General features: G+C 47.8%; 2 protein-coding genes across 3 annotated transcripts in view; one reads left to right on the forward strand and one right to left on the reverse strand.

The window, feature by feature from the left end:
• The window catches only part of LOC115094312 (nuclear cap-binding protein subunit 2-like), a 49,690-nt gene extending 40,292 nt beyond the window's left edge, over positions 1–9,398 (reverse strand). For both annotated transcript variants that reach the window (XM_029607245.1, XM_029607247.1), the window contains exon 1: positions 9,228–9,398. In XM_029607245.1, the coding sequence (XP_029463105.1) occupies positions 9,228–9,302 (75 nt within the window). In that variant the 5' untranslated portion in view covers positions 9,303–9,398. The remainder of the gene's footprint in view (positions 1–9,227) is intronic.
• Positions 9,399–9,645: 247 nt separating this feature from the next.
• Positions 9,646–14,836, forward strand: part of TEX11 (testis expressed 11) — a 974,891-nt gene continuing 969,700 nt past the window's right edge. The window contains exons 1-2 of the mRNA XM_029607248.1: positions 9,646–9,725; positions 10,612–10,666. Coding sequence (XP_029463108.1) covers positions 9,723–9,725; positions 10,612–10,666 — 58 coding nt within the window. The 5' untranslated portion in view covers positions 9,646–9,722. The remainder of the gene's footprint in view (positions 9,726–10,611; positions 10,667–14,836) is intronic.

The raw sequence follows: 14,836 nt of genomic DNA on the forward strand, positions 1-14,836 counted from the left end.
CCGATGCAATATAGTTTTGAGCATCAGAAATGCACTTCACCCTGCTGTGCCTTTTTTGTATGCTGCTTCTATTTCGTTCTCATTAGAATATTGCATTGGGTGCACAAGGGATGTGGATGCACACACATTAGGAAAACAGACGCTCAGTATGAGTACCCATTTTTGTACATATCTTATTACATCAGCCTGATAATTTGATTAGATTATTCTGCGTAAGGGGCACAAGAAGTGCTCTGCAATCCTTGGCACAATGCAATTATTAAGAGCAGTACTAGCAGTAAATTTGAAATTGAGGTCATACCCAACATGCCCTGATTTACCGGTAAGGTTCATTCCTGTCATGTGCAAAGGTTGACTCAAGAGCTCACACTTACTGTCCTGCACATTAGCATTGGGCCCACAGCACTGTCTTCAACCAGCATTAAATTTGGACATGGGAGGATTGGGTCAGTGAGTGGTAGGGGGAGGTGGAAGTAAGTCAAGTGAGAAGAGTGGACTAAGAGCATGGGATAATGGGAGGGCAGTGGGTTGGTGAGTGTGGAAGGAAAGTGATTGCTAGGTAAGGCAGGGAGTGGATTTATGAGTAGGGGCGAGAGATAATGGTCCAGTAAAGGAAGGAGTTGGTCATGAGTGGGAGAGAGGTGATAGTCTGGTGAAAGGAAGTGATTTTTTTTTTTTTTATAAATAAGGTGATGGTCCAGTGAAGTGGAGTGAGAGAAGAGAGTTGTTGAGTGAAGGAGAGTAGTGGACTGGAGAATGGGTGATGGTGGACAGGGTTGGGGGTTTACTATATCAGCAAGGAGTGGGTGAAGGTGAGAGAGTGGATCAGTGATGGGGAGAAAGATTGGGTGATTAGTAAGTCAGTGAGGAGGTGGCATAGGTGATAGGTCAGTGAGGGATTATGGGATTAATGGGTCAATGAAGGGTGGTGGGGAGGAGCAGTGGGACAGTGAAAGGTGATGGGGAAGTGGCTGGGGTGAAGTGGTTCAGTGAGGAGGTGATGGGTGGATCAATAAGGGGTGATGACAAAGGAAGAGTGATGTTAATGAAGGGGTCTGAACGCTTCAACCTGACAAAGGACTTCATGTACCAGAATTCCCTGCTTCATGACGGGTTTACTTACAGTCTGCAATACAGCTGTAATTAGGACATTGAGAAACTCTGTCAGCACATTGCACATTTTCATTTTTTGGCTTCGCTGTTCTTATTCTCTGATAAGCTTTCACTGCTGTAACCTAGATTAGAACAATGGATGTATTATGTGATGGGCTGTATTACTGCAGACTCGCGAATTCCTTTCCAGAACTGCAAGTCCCAGCAGCCTCTCCTGCAGATCATGGGAGAAGTTTCATGAAAGTTCCAGGGTGTCTAGGGAGGGGGTCAGTAGCCCCTTCAGCCGGAATATGCTTGCTCAGCAATGCTTAGAACGCATGTGTAAAAGATAAGAACTGTAAAGTGCATAAGAGTCTGCTCCTGAATGGGAGGGGCATGCAGTTGTACTGAGCCTTTGTCTTAGCTGCATCTTGCTGGCAATAAAAGTCTATCTTTACGGATCAGTTGTCTGGACCTCCTTACTGACTAAAAAGAGACGGTTACATTTGGCGAGCCTCAGCCAGGAGGTACCGGGGACGCTATTTTAGCCCCCCAGTTGGTCCAGGGGATTTTGTGGCGGAGTGATCCCCCAGACTTGCCTGGTGAGTGGCCACCGCTGAGTTCAGTGATCAGGTATCTGAGGGGGTCATTCCACGGAGATCCTCTGAGACCTTTGGGCTGGTGATCCGGGAAGAAGGCTTTCATGACGTTCGGAAGAACCCTGCAGGCGAGTATTATGGGAATGATGGGAAAAGTGAAGAATAGCTAAAAGAGTAGCAAATAACCGGTCCATCCGTGAGGGGACCGAGGGGGCTTTGATCACACCCCAAGCGGTGGTTTGGTAGGAATTGCATTCCGAAAGCCACGCGCATAAAAAGAGGAAAAAGAAGTAACGCATACGATAGTGGGAATAGGTTTCTTGTTGTGTGAAAGTGACCCTTTTGTGTCTGACGGATACGGACCCCTTACCTATCCGTCTTCCCTTCCCTCCTTTGTCTGTGAATTCTATCCTGATGGGAGGGGGCGGTTCGACTCCATTAAAAGTCATGACGGAACACTATAGGGAAGTGTTCGATAGACATAAATGTACTAAACCCGGAATGATTCAACGATGCACCCATAGGTGGCCCAGTTTGTGTGTAAATTGGCCTCCGGTAGGAACTTTCGATTTCCAAACGGCCACGAGGGTCCAGAAAATAGTTAGTGAAGAAGGGAATCCGGGTTGCCCTGAGGATATACCGTACATAACTGCTTGGATTTCAGTTATTGAGAATCCTCCGTCGTGGGCAAAGAAGTTAGTGGAGGGAGCTGCCCTCGTAATGGTGGCTCAGGCGCACAAAATGGGGAACTGGAAGTCCCCATTATTAATTAAGGATTGTAATGTATGTAACTGCTATCTGTGAATTGCAAGCACATGTACCAGGGATTTTTTGTTTTTAATTGTTTTAAACCCTAATAAGAAGAGATTTTGGTTTACAGATGCTGCACAAGACTACTATACAACAAATTAATGTACAGTGTTAAGTTAAAATACTGATTTGATTACTGGAGAATGCATTTACTGGTGTTGAAGTTTAGAACTTGATGGCAGTTAAGGGTTAACGGCAGAGATAATTACAGGAGAGAGGAGGGAATCGAGCCAGGAAAAAAAAAAAAAAAAAAAAGACGTTGAGCCAGTGCGTAGTGCATTCAATATGGCTGTGCGTTTCAATGCTGACGTTAATCAGAAGCTTCCAGTTTTCTCATATCTTCTATCCCAGTGTCCTCCCTATGCTTATCTTTCTATTCTCTAATACCATGTTAATTATTGTTCTTACTTGTCTCCTATATATTATCTGTTATTTAAAAGTTACATTGGAACGCATGATAAAGTATGAACTCTCTTTTGCTGACGCAGTTTATTTTGAAGCTGTCTCTGGGAAATTTAGAGAAATGATTAAGAATGGGTTCTTTGTTAAAGTTTTTCTTGTTGCTTCTTTGGCTAGCAGTAGTTAAATATGCAGAGCTACTCCCTGTTTTAAGGAACTGGCAAGATAAGACAGCCAAGCATGTGCAGCGCTGACTGTGGGAATTACAGGATGCCGTTTGTAAAAAAAAAAAAAAAAAAAAAACAAAAAACCGGAGAAAACAAAGACTTAATATTAAAAATTTTGATTCAGTGGCAGGCGCAAGATAAGGATTATTGGAAGTTGTGGGCAAGAGAAGGGGCCACTATGCAAGATTAGGAACAAGAGCAAATATGAGTCGGCCCAAATGATAAAGTAGTAGCCCCCCCACACACACATATATATATATATATATATATATATATATATATATTGCAATTATGTTCTTTTACCACTGGTGGGGGGCTGGGCTCTGGCTATTACCATATGTTCTTAGTGTTTGCAATGTAATTGATACAAGGCTTCCAAGGGTTTGATCATCACTCCTGCACACCTAAAGCGCCCCCCCCCTGGATCCTTGCCTGCAGATCCAGGTTGACTTTATTGAATTAACCCAATGCCAAACTTACAAGTATGAAGGAAGCAATGTTTTGCAGCTTCTCAGCCTCGTCAGAACTGATTTGCCTCCAGGCGCAGGTCACCTATTCAATTTCCAGATGGACTGTGATCTTTTCATCGTATTTTGAGATGTATGGGAACAGGGATCAGGAAGAGAAGAAAAGGGCCCGTCCCTGCAACCAGGAACTTAATAATAGAGACCCGACATCCGAAAGAAGCTGCAGAAGGCCGAAGGCTTTGAGGGCATGAGCCTCAGCCAGTTAAAAGCTATAGCAGACTAGGTATGTGGAAATAGAGAAGTGGAAGAGAAAAGAGAGAAGCAAGTAGACATATGAAGGAGAAAGTGACTGTTAGCCGCCGCTCTCGAGGACACGTGGACGGGAAGGAGCCAAGACAATGGCAGACCGCGAAGAGGAGGGGGAACAAGACCCCCCCTTTGGGAAAGAATCAGTGTGCGTACTGCAAAAATGAAGGCCATTGGAAGAGAGACTGTGAAGAATGGCAAAAGAAATACGGGAGCCCTGCAGTGAATACTAACGACAAAAATGGACCTGCACCGACACAAAGGGGCCGAGGAGGAAGGAGATCGGACAACCCCCACTGGCAGATGGCGGGGGAGGCGACAAGGAGCATACAGCCTGAAGAGACCGGGAGGGAAGAATCCCCACTGACCCTCTGGTGGAGATCCACGAGGTAACACAACAAAAATCAGGGGCCTGTTGGACTCAGAGGCCAACGATCTGTCATGACTGCACCAATCGGCCCCCCCGACGAAAGAGACTGTTTCTATAGTGGGTGACTCAGGTCAGGTACTCACTGCCCCTCTGCAGAAAGAATGAAGTATACAAGTAGGCGGGACCATGGTATCCCTTATCGGATGGAACCTGCTGTGTAAGCCTCAGACCACATTGAGATTTCAACCAACAGGGGAAGTTAAAGCCTCCTTCGGGGACCATCCAGTGATACTCATCTGTCCCCTCCAAGAAGAATGGAGACTACATCTTCCCATAGTCGAACGAACCATCGAACATCGATATGAAAACAACACCCCCCTCAACAAAAACGAAGACAACTGATGGATAGTGTACCCCAAGTATGGTTCGAACAGAACCCGGGAGGAATAGCTATCGACGCTACCCCCATATGGATAGAGATGAAACAGAATGCACAGGTGATTAATCAACCTCAATACCCCATTCCATATATGGCCAGACAAGGAATCCAGATACACCTGCAAAGACTGTATGATTTGGGCATTCTTCGGCGAATCCGATCTGCTTGGAACACCCCTTTGTTGCCAGTAAAGAAGCCTGGATCTAATGACTATCGACCAGTACAAGACTTAAGAAAAGTGAATAGTCAAGTAGCAGATCTAGTAGCCCTCGTCCCAAATCCGTATTCAATCTTGGCTCAAGTCTCTCCTGCATCAAAGTGGTACAGTGTCATTGATCTCAAAGATGCCTTCTTCTCCGTCCCGGTGGCGGAGGAATGTCAGAAGATTTTTGCTTTCACATGGGAAGATGCAGATACTGGAGTAAAGCAGCAGTACACATGGACTCGGTTGCCTCAAGGGTTTAGGCACTCACCTACGCTGTTCGGTGAGCAACTGGCAAAAGACTTAAAGATGTATCAAGTAAAGTATGGGCCAGTCATACAATACGTGGATGACCTTCTGTTGTTTCGAGAGACGTACCTCGAATGTGCGGTATCCACTCTTCAGCTGCTAAAGACGTTGTACTCAAAAGGGTATCGTGCAAGTAAAAAGAAAGCGCAAATCTGTGAATTGGAAGTAGAGTATTTAGGCTTCCAAATACGTGGAGGAACCCGATGTCTGGGGATTTCTCGCACCAGTTCTATAAGAGATCAACCTGTACCCACTTGCAAGAAAGAGCTCCGGGCGTTCCTTGGAGCTGCAGGATACTGTAGGCTGTGGATTGCTAACTATGCAGTTATTGCCCAACCCCTGTACGACAAACTGCGGGGTAAAGAGGCAGAATCTCAACCCTTCCAGTGGGAAGGAAACGAGCTGGCAAGCTTACGTCGACTAAAAGAAGCCTTAATTGAACCACCTGCTTTAGGATTGCCAGATGTGATGAAACCATTCCATCTATTCGTCGACGAGAAAAAAGGCATGGCCATTGGGGTATTGACTCAAAGTTTAGGATCATGGGAACGACCTGTTGCATATCTGTCAAAAGGAATGGACAATGTTGCAAAAGGATGGCCTGGTTGCCTTCGAAGCATTGCTGCTGCATGCTTACTGATACCCGAAGCTGTTAAGCTAACGTTTGGACAAATACAATTGAATCTAGAAGAGTCAGCTCGGCAGGGAACTGGGGCAGACGGTGATCCCGAAGAGGCAGTAAGGGAGTTCGCCCCACGTGTAGATCCAGCCTGGAATTACCAGACCTCAGTAGGGCGCGAGCATATTGCTGCTTATCAAAAAGCATTTCTTGAAGCATTGAAGAAGGGAAAAAAGAAAGTCGTAAACATGGGGAAGATCCAGGATGTGATACAGAAAAAGGATGAGTCCCCCGGAGATTTTCTGGAGCGGTTGATGGACGCCTACCGACGATACAGTCCATTTGATCCAGAAGATTCCAAGAATCACCTCATCTTAGTGATGAACTTTGTCAGACAATCCTGTCCGGACATTCGCCGGAAATTACAGAAAGCAGAAGGATTCGAGGGAATGATTATCAGCCAACTAAAAGCAATGGCAGATAAGGTCTATGTAAACCGAGAACCGGACGGAGAAAAGAAGGACAAAAAGGAAAGTGGTCGAAAGTTAAGAGAAAGTGTTAGTTTGCTAGCCACAGCTCTGGAAGAGACTAATTTTGGGAATTTGTCCAGGCACTATCAAGGATACCCTGGACATGGAGGAAGAGGCAGATCGCCCTTTAGAGGGCCATCTAGAGGAAGACCGAGTAGAGGAGGACCGTTTGGAGGCGGAAGAATGACGTTAGGAATTAATCAATGTACATTTTGTAGAAAAGAAGGACACTGAAAGTCTGAGTGTCCGGAGTTCCTGCAAACGAAGCAGGAAGGATGCACTCCGTCCAAACCAAAGGAAGCTGAATGGCAGATGACCGTGGGTGAAACATCCGGCGAAGAAAATGAAGCATGACTAGATAAGGAGAATCTTCCCCTTGATCCTTTGGTGGAAATCAAAGTGGGAACCACGACATTTACAGGATTGCTGGACACTGGAGCGCAGCGATCAGTTATGGCAACTGCTAGAACCACGCCCACTGCAAGGAACATCTCTATAGTCGGAGCCTCTGGAAAGCCACTGGCAGCTCCCAATCCAGTCACCCATAATTGTGAAGAAGTTATGGCTACAGTACATTCCAGTCGACCTGATTTACGCAACCAACCCTGGCAAGGAGCATGGACTTTATTCACTGATTGAAGCAGCCAGGTTATAAATGGAATCAGGGTCGCTGGGTATGCTGTAGTCTCCGAGGATGACATTGTTGAACCCTTACCCCCAGGAACGTCTGCACAAAAAGCTGAACTAATTGCGCTCACAAGAGCTCTGCAGTTGGCAGAAGGAAAAACTGTAAATATCTATACAGACTCTAAATATGCCTTCCTTACAATTCAAGTGCATGGAGCATTATAGAGGGAAAACAATTGAACAATGCATCAGAAGTACGTGAATTACTAGACGCAGTTTGGCTTCCTCGCAAGGTGGCTGTAATGCATTGCAAAGCACACACCAGGAAATCAAACCCTATTGTCAAGGAAATCAGAGAGCAGATGAAGCAGCAAAAAGGGGCAACTCGGGAACCCTTCCAAGCAGTATTAATTGCATCGAATCATCAGGCTTCAGGCAGTCCTGGAGCTCATCACCAACGACTGCTTTCGCTCTTAAACTCTGGGCAAAACAAAATACCAAAATTATGACTGCAGTGTACCAGAATAGATTGGTTTTAGATTATCCTCTGGCCCAGGAAGGAGGGTTTGTGGAACATTTAACCTCTCCAATTGTTGTTTACAGGTAGATGACCAAAACAAGGTTATCCAAGACATCACTGATCGCATGGTCAAGATGGCACACGTCCCTGTCCAGCAATGGAATAGTGCTTGGGACTGGACCAATGGATTCCGTGGTTGGTTTTCCATGATCGATGGATTTAAGAGCTTGTTTGTTATCCCAGCCAGTTTAATTCTGTTTTGTTTTTTAGGACCCTGAATTATTCCTTTCTTGCTCAAACCGCCTTCGTCAGGTGATGAAGGACATTGCTGAATGCAAAACCGCCACGCAGCTTCTGTCACTGTACATGTATTCCTCTGAGCCTATAGAACCTGTTTAACCATCCTCATGTTTTATCCTGGGCCATCTTCCCATACATGACAAGTTCGGGCTACAAAGGGGGGTGGAGCCATTAGGGCCCATCCGTCTCAAACCCGTGAAGAAACCATCGGACTGTTTGGGAAATTAGGGCCCCCTGAGAACTCAAATTGCTAATTTTTCTTGTTTCTGTTTCTTTCAGCTCCACAGTTGCGTTGTGATACTTTTCATAAATAATGATAAGTATCAAAGGGGGGAATGAAGGGGTCTGAACGCTTCAACCTGACAAAGGACTTCATGTACCAGAATTCCCTGCTTCATGACGGGTTTACTTACAGTCTGCAATACAGCTGTAATTAGGACATTGAGAAACTCTGTCAGCACATTGCACATTTTCATTTTTTGGCTTCGCTGTTCTTATTCTCTGATAAGCTTTCACTGCTGTAACCTAGATTAGAACAATGGATGTATTATGTGATGGGCTGTATTACTGCAGACTCGCGAATTCCTTTCCAGAACTGCAAGTCCCAGCAGCCTCTCCTGCAGATCATGGGAGAAGTTTCATGAAAGTTCCAGGGTGTCTAGGGAGGGGGTCAGTAGCCCCTTCAGCCGGAATATGCTTGCTCAGCAATGCTTAGAACGCATGTGTAAAAGATAAGAACTGTAAAGTGCATAAGAGTCTGCTCCTGAATGGGAGGGGCATGCAGTTGTACTGAGCCTTTGTCTTAGCTGCATCTTGCTGGCAATAAAAGACTATCTTTACGGATCAGTTGTCTGGACCTCCTTACTGACTAAAAAGAGACGGTTACATTAAGGGGATTAATAGATTAGTGAGAGGATGATGGGGAAGCGGAGCAAGTCATTGAGGAGGTGCGGGGTGGTGGGGATTAGTGGGTTAGTAAGAGGGTGATGGGTATGAGAAGTGAGTGATGGGGGATTAGTAAGCGGGTGACAGGGAGAAGGCATGGGGAGAGGAGCAGATCAGTGAAGGGGTGATAGGGAAGTGGCACGGGTAATGGGGAAGAGGCAGTGAGAGAGTGATATGGATGAGTGGGTAATGAGAGGGAGGGGAGGAGCAGGTCAGTGAAAGGATGATGGGGAGAGGAGTTGGGTGAGGAGCAGGGCAGTGAAGGGGGTGATAGGAGAGGTGGGGGTAATGGGGAAAGAAGAGGCAGTAAGAATAATGTGGGAGGTGAGAGAAGAAATGGGTGATGGAGGAGTGGGGGATAAGAGCAGGTCAGTGAAACGGCAAAGGCGAGGAGTGAGCAGTGATGGGGAGAAGGACCAGGATTTGGGGGGTATCAGTGAGAAGGAGGGCGAGTAGCGTTCCGTACCCTGAAGTGCTGGTCCCGATACTGGCTGATCTCACAATACGAGTCGCTGCTCAACGCACTCAGGCCACTTGTCATTGTCGGCCGCTCTGAAGTTGCGAGCGGTAAGAAACGAAGAACAGAATCTTCCAGAAGGGCCGAAGCCCACCCGGCTCGAGCGCAGAGATGAGTGCCGCTTTTTTACACTGTGATTGGCTAAGGCGCTGTCAGTCGAGCCGTGGCGGCAGTGTGAGTGCTGTGATTGGTGGATAGCGGTGGCCTCTCGATTGGGTGATGGGAAGGCTATTCTGCCGAAGTTGGCAGCATGTATGTTGAACTACAACTTCCAGCATTCCTGGAAGAGTTCTGGTTTCTGTGGGCGGGAGAATCCTTATCGCGAGCGTCTTGGGTGATTTTGAGGTGTGGGGGCGGGTAGTTATTGCTTCGCTTTGTTAGATAAGATGTTACTTGAAGAGGAAGTCTGCTAGATAAATTATACTCTATTTACTCTCAAGGTAGATGGTGAGTGAGATATCGCTGTTGTCATATCTCAAGTCTGATAAAGTTGTGCTAACTATAAAGACGTGTGATAAACGCAATAACAGTGGCTGACGGTTTATTCTGTGGTAAATGTAAAGACTAATGACTATTTTTGTTATGAAATAAAAGGTTGACAAATTCCCCCCTCCCCCACCAACCACACACTATCTTATATCTTTTTATTAGACTAACTTAATACATGGTTTCTGGTCGATCTCTGGGGAATTTTAAGTCATGCAAGGAAGGCATGACTTTTCTTGCTGTTGCTTCTTTGTAGCTGGCTTTGCTAACTTGCTTATTACTCCTGTTGGATGGGCAACCAGACCTGGGAAAAAGTCTTTTGAATCCTTTTTCAATAAAAATATTTTCCATAGACACAGAGACGAATAAAGAATAAAGTGCTAATGAATAAGGTAAAGGAGAGAGCATCACTAACTCGGAGGCCTGGATTAAGAGATAGGCAATTGGCTAGGGTGCCAAATATCCAAGCTAAAAAGTAGTGCCACTGTTAAGGAAGGGCCTGCTCCAACAGCCCACTTGAAAGGTGTGCTGCTAAGGCAGTCTGGCACTTTGGGGAGTAATGGGGACGGACTCTCTCCCCCCCCCCCCCCCTCTCTCACACTCTCTTTCCATCTCTAGGGTCTCTCATCTCCCAATCTTCAAACCCACCTATGATTACAAAACTATTAAATCCAGCCCTACTAATTTTAATCAAAGGAGAATTAGAAATGGTTGATTTGACCCAAGAGCTGAGAAACAAACTTAGATAAAAGTTCTACTTAAATGGAAGAAGTCTGGCTGTTTAGATGCTGTGCCTTTAATATAAGTTTATGAGAAAATTCTAAAATATACTTTTTCTTGTTGGAAGGATTTAACCGGGAATTTAGAAATGGAGCAGAATTCTTGCTTCTTGGAACTGAAGGGTAAGATTTGCTACTTGTTCAGCTATTCCAATTAGAAGATGTTCACTGTTGCTCTGCTAGTGCTCTATTCTGTTCATACTCCAGATCAGTCCATACGCATGGTATTTTCATCCCTATTACATGGAGACAGAGAAGGAAAGCTTTACTGACACCGTTCTGCTTAAGATAGCTTGCCACATGCAGTCCTTCAGTATTTCTCTGTCTCCAGCAGATGGTAGATGTGTAAAACCTGCAATTGGAATTTAGAGTTGAAGATGTGCTCCCATGAGTGCTAGGACCTTTGTAAGGGCCATACCCTTGGTAGAGTAAGGGCGAGCAGGGGGTTGGTGATCCTTGATTTTTGTTGTAGCCCTTCGGCAGGTCGTTCCTAATGGCCAGTAGAGCTGGATCCCTCAGGTCCAATCCCGCTCATCACTGGATGACCTGGAGCTGGGCAGAGGTCCTTTGGCAAGGATGTACTCCTTTTTTTTTTTAAATTCTTTATCTATTCAGTTTTTACTTTACAAAACCAACCAATGCTTGTAACAGAGGAACTCAGGTACATTCCCAAAATCATTAATTTTATGTCACAGAGAAAAAGAAATATTATATATATTTCCAAAAACAAATTACAATGTTCTCAATTTAACCAAAACAAAATTCAGTAATTTTTACCTATCCTTTTACTGTCAATGATTCTAATATTGGGGGGCTAGAAGTTAGGAGTCATTTAATAATCAACACTTTCGCTGTACGTAGCAGGATCAGTCCAGAAAAGTGGGTTGTGTATCCCTACCAGCAGATGGAATCAGAGAGCTACCAACCCCCCCGGATACCCCTGCCTGGGTTTCGCCCGTGCCAGCTCAGGGGGTGAAGGCCAGGGGCTCTTGGCTACTCATCCTCATAGCTGCTTCAGCTGCTCCCTCAACCCCTGCAGAAGGAAGAGTGTCCATAAAGTTAGAAAAAAAAAAAGTCTGAGGGAGAGACGTTCAGTTTGGTTGGCCTTCTCAGCTGAGGTGAGGAGTCGGTGCAGGGGAGGGCCCGTGCTTCAGCGGCCGTTCGAGGAGTTTAGCTGTTAATCTCCTCGGCTCCCGGGGCTCCAGGGTGCATCTGGGGGAGGAGGTAAGTGATTTCTTGCCGCGCTCAGTTTTCAGCGCGTCTCCTCGCACTTAGCGATTTCACCGGGGTCCGGAGCGCCATTTTGAATTTTTTTACCATGTCTTCCCGGCGCGCGATTTTTCGCCGGCCAGGCTTTCCTCCTCAGTACAGGCCACATAGGGCCGCGCTTTCCCGCTGGCCCATGATTTTGAACGGCAGCATCCTGGGGGTGTGTGGGCAATAGAGCCCCTCCGGTTTTCTGGCCTTACTGTTGTGGAGAGCTGCCTGGGGGATGGAAGGAGTGGCGGAGTCGACTGTTCCCTCCCGCGGTGAGGGTCCTGAGGCCTCTCGCTGCGGATCGGGGAAGAAACTGCCCCCCCATTTTAGCCCCGGTGGGGGCCAATCTCAATCTTGGGGCTGCCGATCCTGCACCGGGCGATTCCCAAGAGGGGGAGGGGGACCCGGAGGGGTTTTCCCCCGAATTTATCTTGCTGATGTACCAAAGGGAAGCATACAGCATTTAAGAGACGGGGCAACCGGGAGACCGGTCTGAGCCGCCTGCCAAGCTGGGGCGGAGCGTGGAGCCACAGCTAAGGTCCTCAGAGGGTCCCTGAATGGGGAGGAGGCCCGGGAACCACAGGATTCGGCTTCTGGAGCAGGGGCTGCGTCCACCTCAGCCGTGAGTCCAGTGGACCTGGATCCGGTCCTGGATATGGGAGATGTGGATCCGGATGACCCGGATGGTGACGATGACATCCAGCCTAATGAACGTGACGATCCCAGTGTGGTGCATCTGTTTAAAAGGGATGAGCTGCGTCTGCTCATTCCCCAGGTGTTGGATATCCTGGGACTGAAAGTTTCCTCAAGAAGATTCCGACAATGAGGGAGTGAATCCGGTCCTTGATGGAATGCGGGGCCCCACTTCGTCTTTTCCATTACCTAAAAAGGTGCGCAAGCTGGTTAGCCGCGAGTGGGATGCTCCTGATGCGGGCCTCAAAGTGGACAGAGCTACGGCAAAGTTATATCCTCTGTCGCCAGATGTTGTGGACCTCCTGAAAATCCCGAAGGTGGATGCGGCAGTGTCTGCAGTTCAAAGAAGACCACGATCCCGGTTGTGGGAGCGGCCGCTTTGAAGGACGTGGAGGACCGCAAGCTGGAGATCCAGTTGAAGCGCATCTTTGAAGTATCCACATTGAGTCTGCGGGCGGCGGTGTGCGCTAGCCTCATGCAGAGGGCGTGCCTCTGCTGGATTCAGGATTCTAATGCCACCTCCGGGGCCGCTGGCGGTGAGGTTCTGCATTCAGCGATATTAGAAGTGGGCATAGCGTATGTGGCCGATGCGCTGTATGATCTCGTGCGGACCACTGCTCGGAGTATGGTGTCCGTTGTGTCGGCGCGTCGACTCCTCTGGCTTCGAAATTGGGCAGCGGACTTGTCCTCCAAGTCCCAGCTTTGCAATCTCCCCTTTAAAGGCAAGCTTCTCTTTGGAGATCAGCTGGTTAAATTGTTGGGGAAGTCTAAGGGCAATAAGTTACCAGAAGATAGGAGGCCGCCTAAGGAGCTCTTTCCCTCCCGGTCCTGCTTTCGGGAATATCGCCGTTTTCGTACCGACAGATATTCCGCGGCCTTCGGCATCCAAACAGGCTCCGGGACGTCAACAGTCCTTTTGCGGGGGTCGTCGCGCCGGAAGAGACTTGGGACATCTCGGCGCAGGAACCAGTAAACCCGCCCAATGAAGCCACGAGCCCCCATTCCGTTGTCGAAGTTGTCGGTGGCAGATTATCCAACATTTACACGGAATGGGAAAGGATTACCTCAGACCTCTGGGTTCTGGAGGTAATCAGAAACGGCTACGCTCAGGAATTCTCACGACCGGTGCGGGAGGTTTTTGTGGAATCTCATGTGGCCTCTCATACCAAACGCGATGCGGTCCAGATAACTCTGCAAAGGCTTCTCGAGCTGCGAGCAATTCTCCCAGTTCCGGATACGCAGCAAGGCCGAGGAAGATACTCTTTTTACTTTGTGGTTCCCAAGAAGGAGGGCACGTTTCGTCCCATCCTCAATCTTCAGAAGGTGAACCGCTGTCTTCGGATCCCTCGTTTTCGAATGGAAACTCTGAGGACGGTAATGGTGGCGGTTCGGAAAGGGGAGTTTCTAGCCTCCCTGGACCTCACAGAGGCGTACCTTCGTATCCCTATCCACCTGGATCACCAGCGGTTTTTGTGTTTCAAGGTCTTGGGACAGCACTTCCAGTTTTGGGCCCTTCCGTTTGATCTCGCAACGGCCCCTCGGACGTTCACCAAGGGTGATGGTGGTTGTAGTGGCCTTTCTTCGCAAGGAGGGGATTTTGGTCCATCCTTACCTGGACGACTGGCTAATTTGCGCAAAGTCCCGGGAGGACTGCAAGAGTTCTGTGCGCATGGTGATGGCGATCTTATAGTTGCTCGGGTGGGTCATCAATGTGCAGAAGAGTCACTTGGAATCGACACAGGAGTTGATTTACTTGGGAGCACGGTTCGACACCTTGCACGGAAAGGTGTTTCTAGCACCGGACCAGGTGACGAAGTTACAGGACCAGATCCATTCTCTCATTCGGAGGCAGACCCCCACAGTGTGGCATCATCTTCAGGTTCTGGGGTCCATGGCTTCCATCTTCGATTTAGTGCCGTGGGCGTTCGCTCACCTACAACCATTACAGCGAGCGCTGTTATCCCGATGGAGTCCGGTGTCCGAACAATTCCATCTGCTGATGCCCTTGCTTTCAGAGTCCAGACTCAGCCTGTCGTGGTGGCTATCGCATACCAATCTGGAACGGGGGGTGGATTTGGAAACTCCGAATTGGCTGATAATCTCCACCGATGCCAGCCTATCCAGGTTGGGGAGCGGTCTGTGCGGACAAGTCCGCCCAAGGTCTCTGGTCTCCGATGGAGGGCTCATGGTCCATCAATCGACTCGAGATGAGAGCGGTTCGGCTTGCTGTACAAGCATTCCTGCCCTGGATTCGGGGCAGAGTGGTGAGAGTGTTCTCCGACAATGCGACAACGGTGGCTTTCATCAACCGACAAGGAGGGACAAGAAGTCAGGCGGTAGCAC

The sequence above is a fragment of the Rhinatrema bivittatum genome, chromosome 6 (assembly GCF_901001135.1).
Source record: "Rhinatrema bivittatum chromosome 6, aRhiBiv1.1, whole genome shotgun sequence".
In the NCBI taxonomy this organism is placed as follows: domain Eukaryota; kingdom Metazoa; phylum Chordata; class Amphibia; order Gymnophiona; family Rhinatrematidae; genus Rhinatrema; species Rhinatrema bivittatum.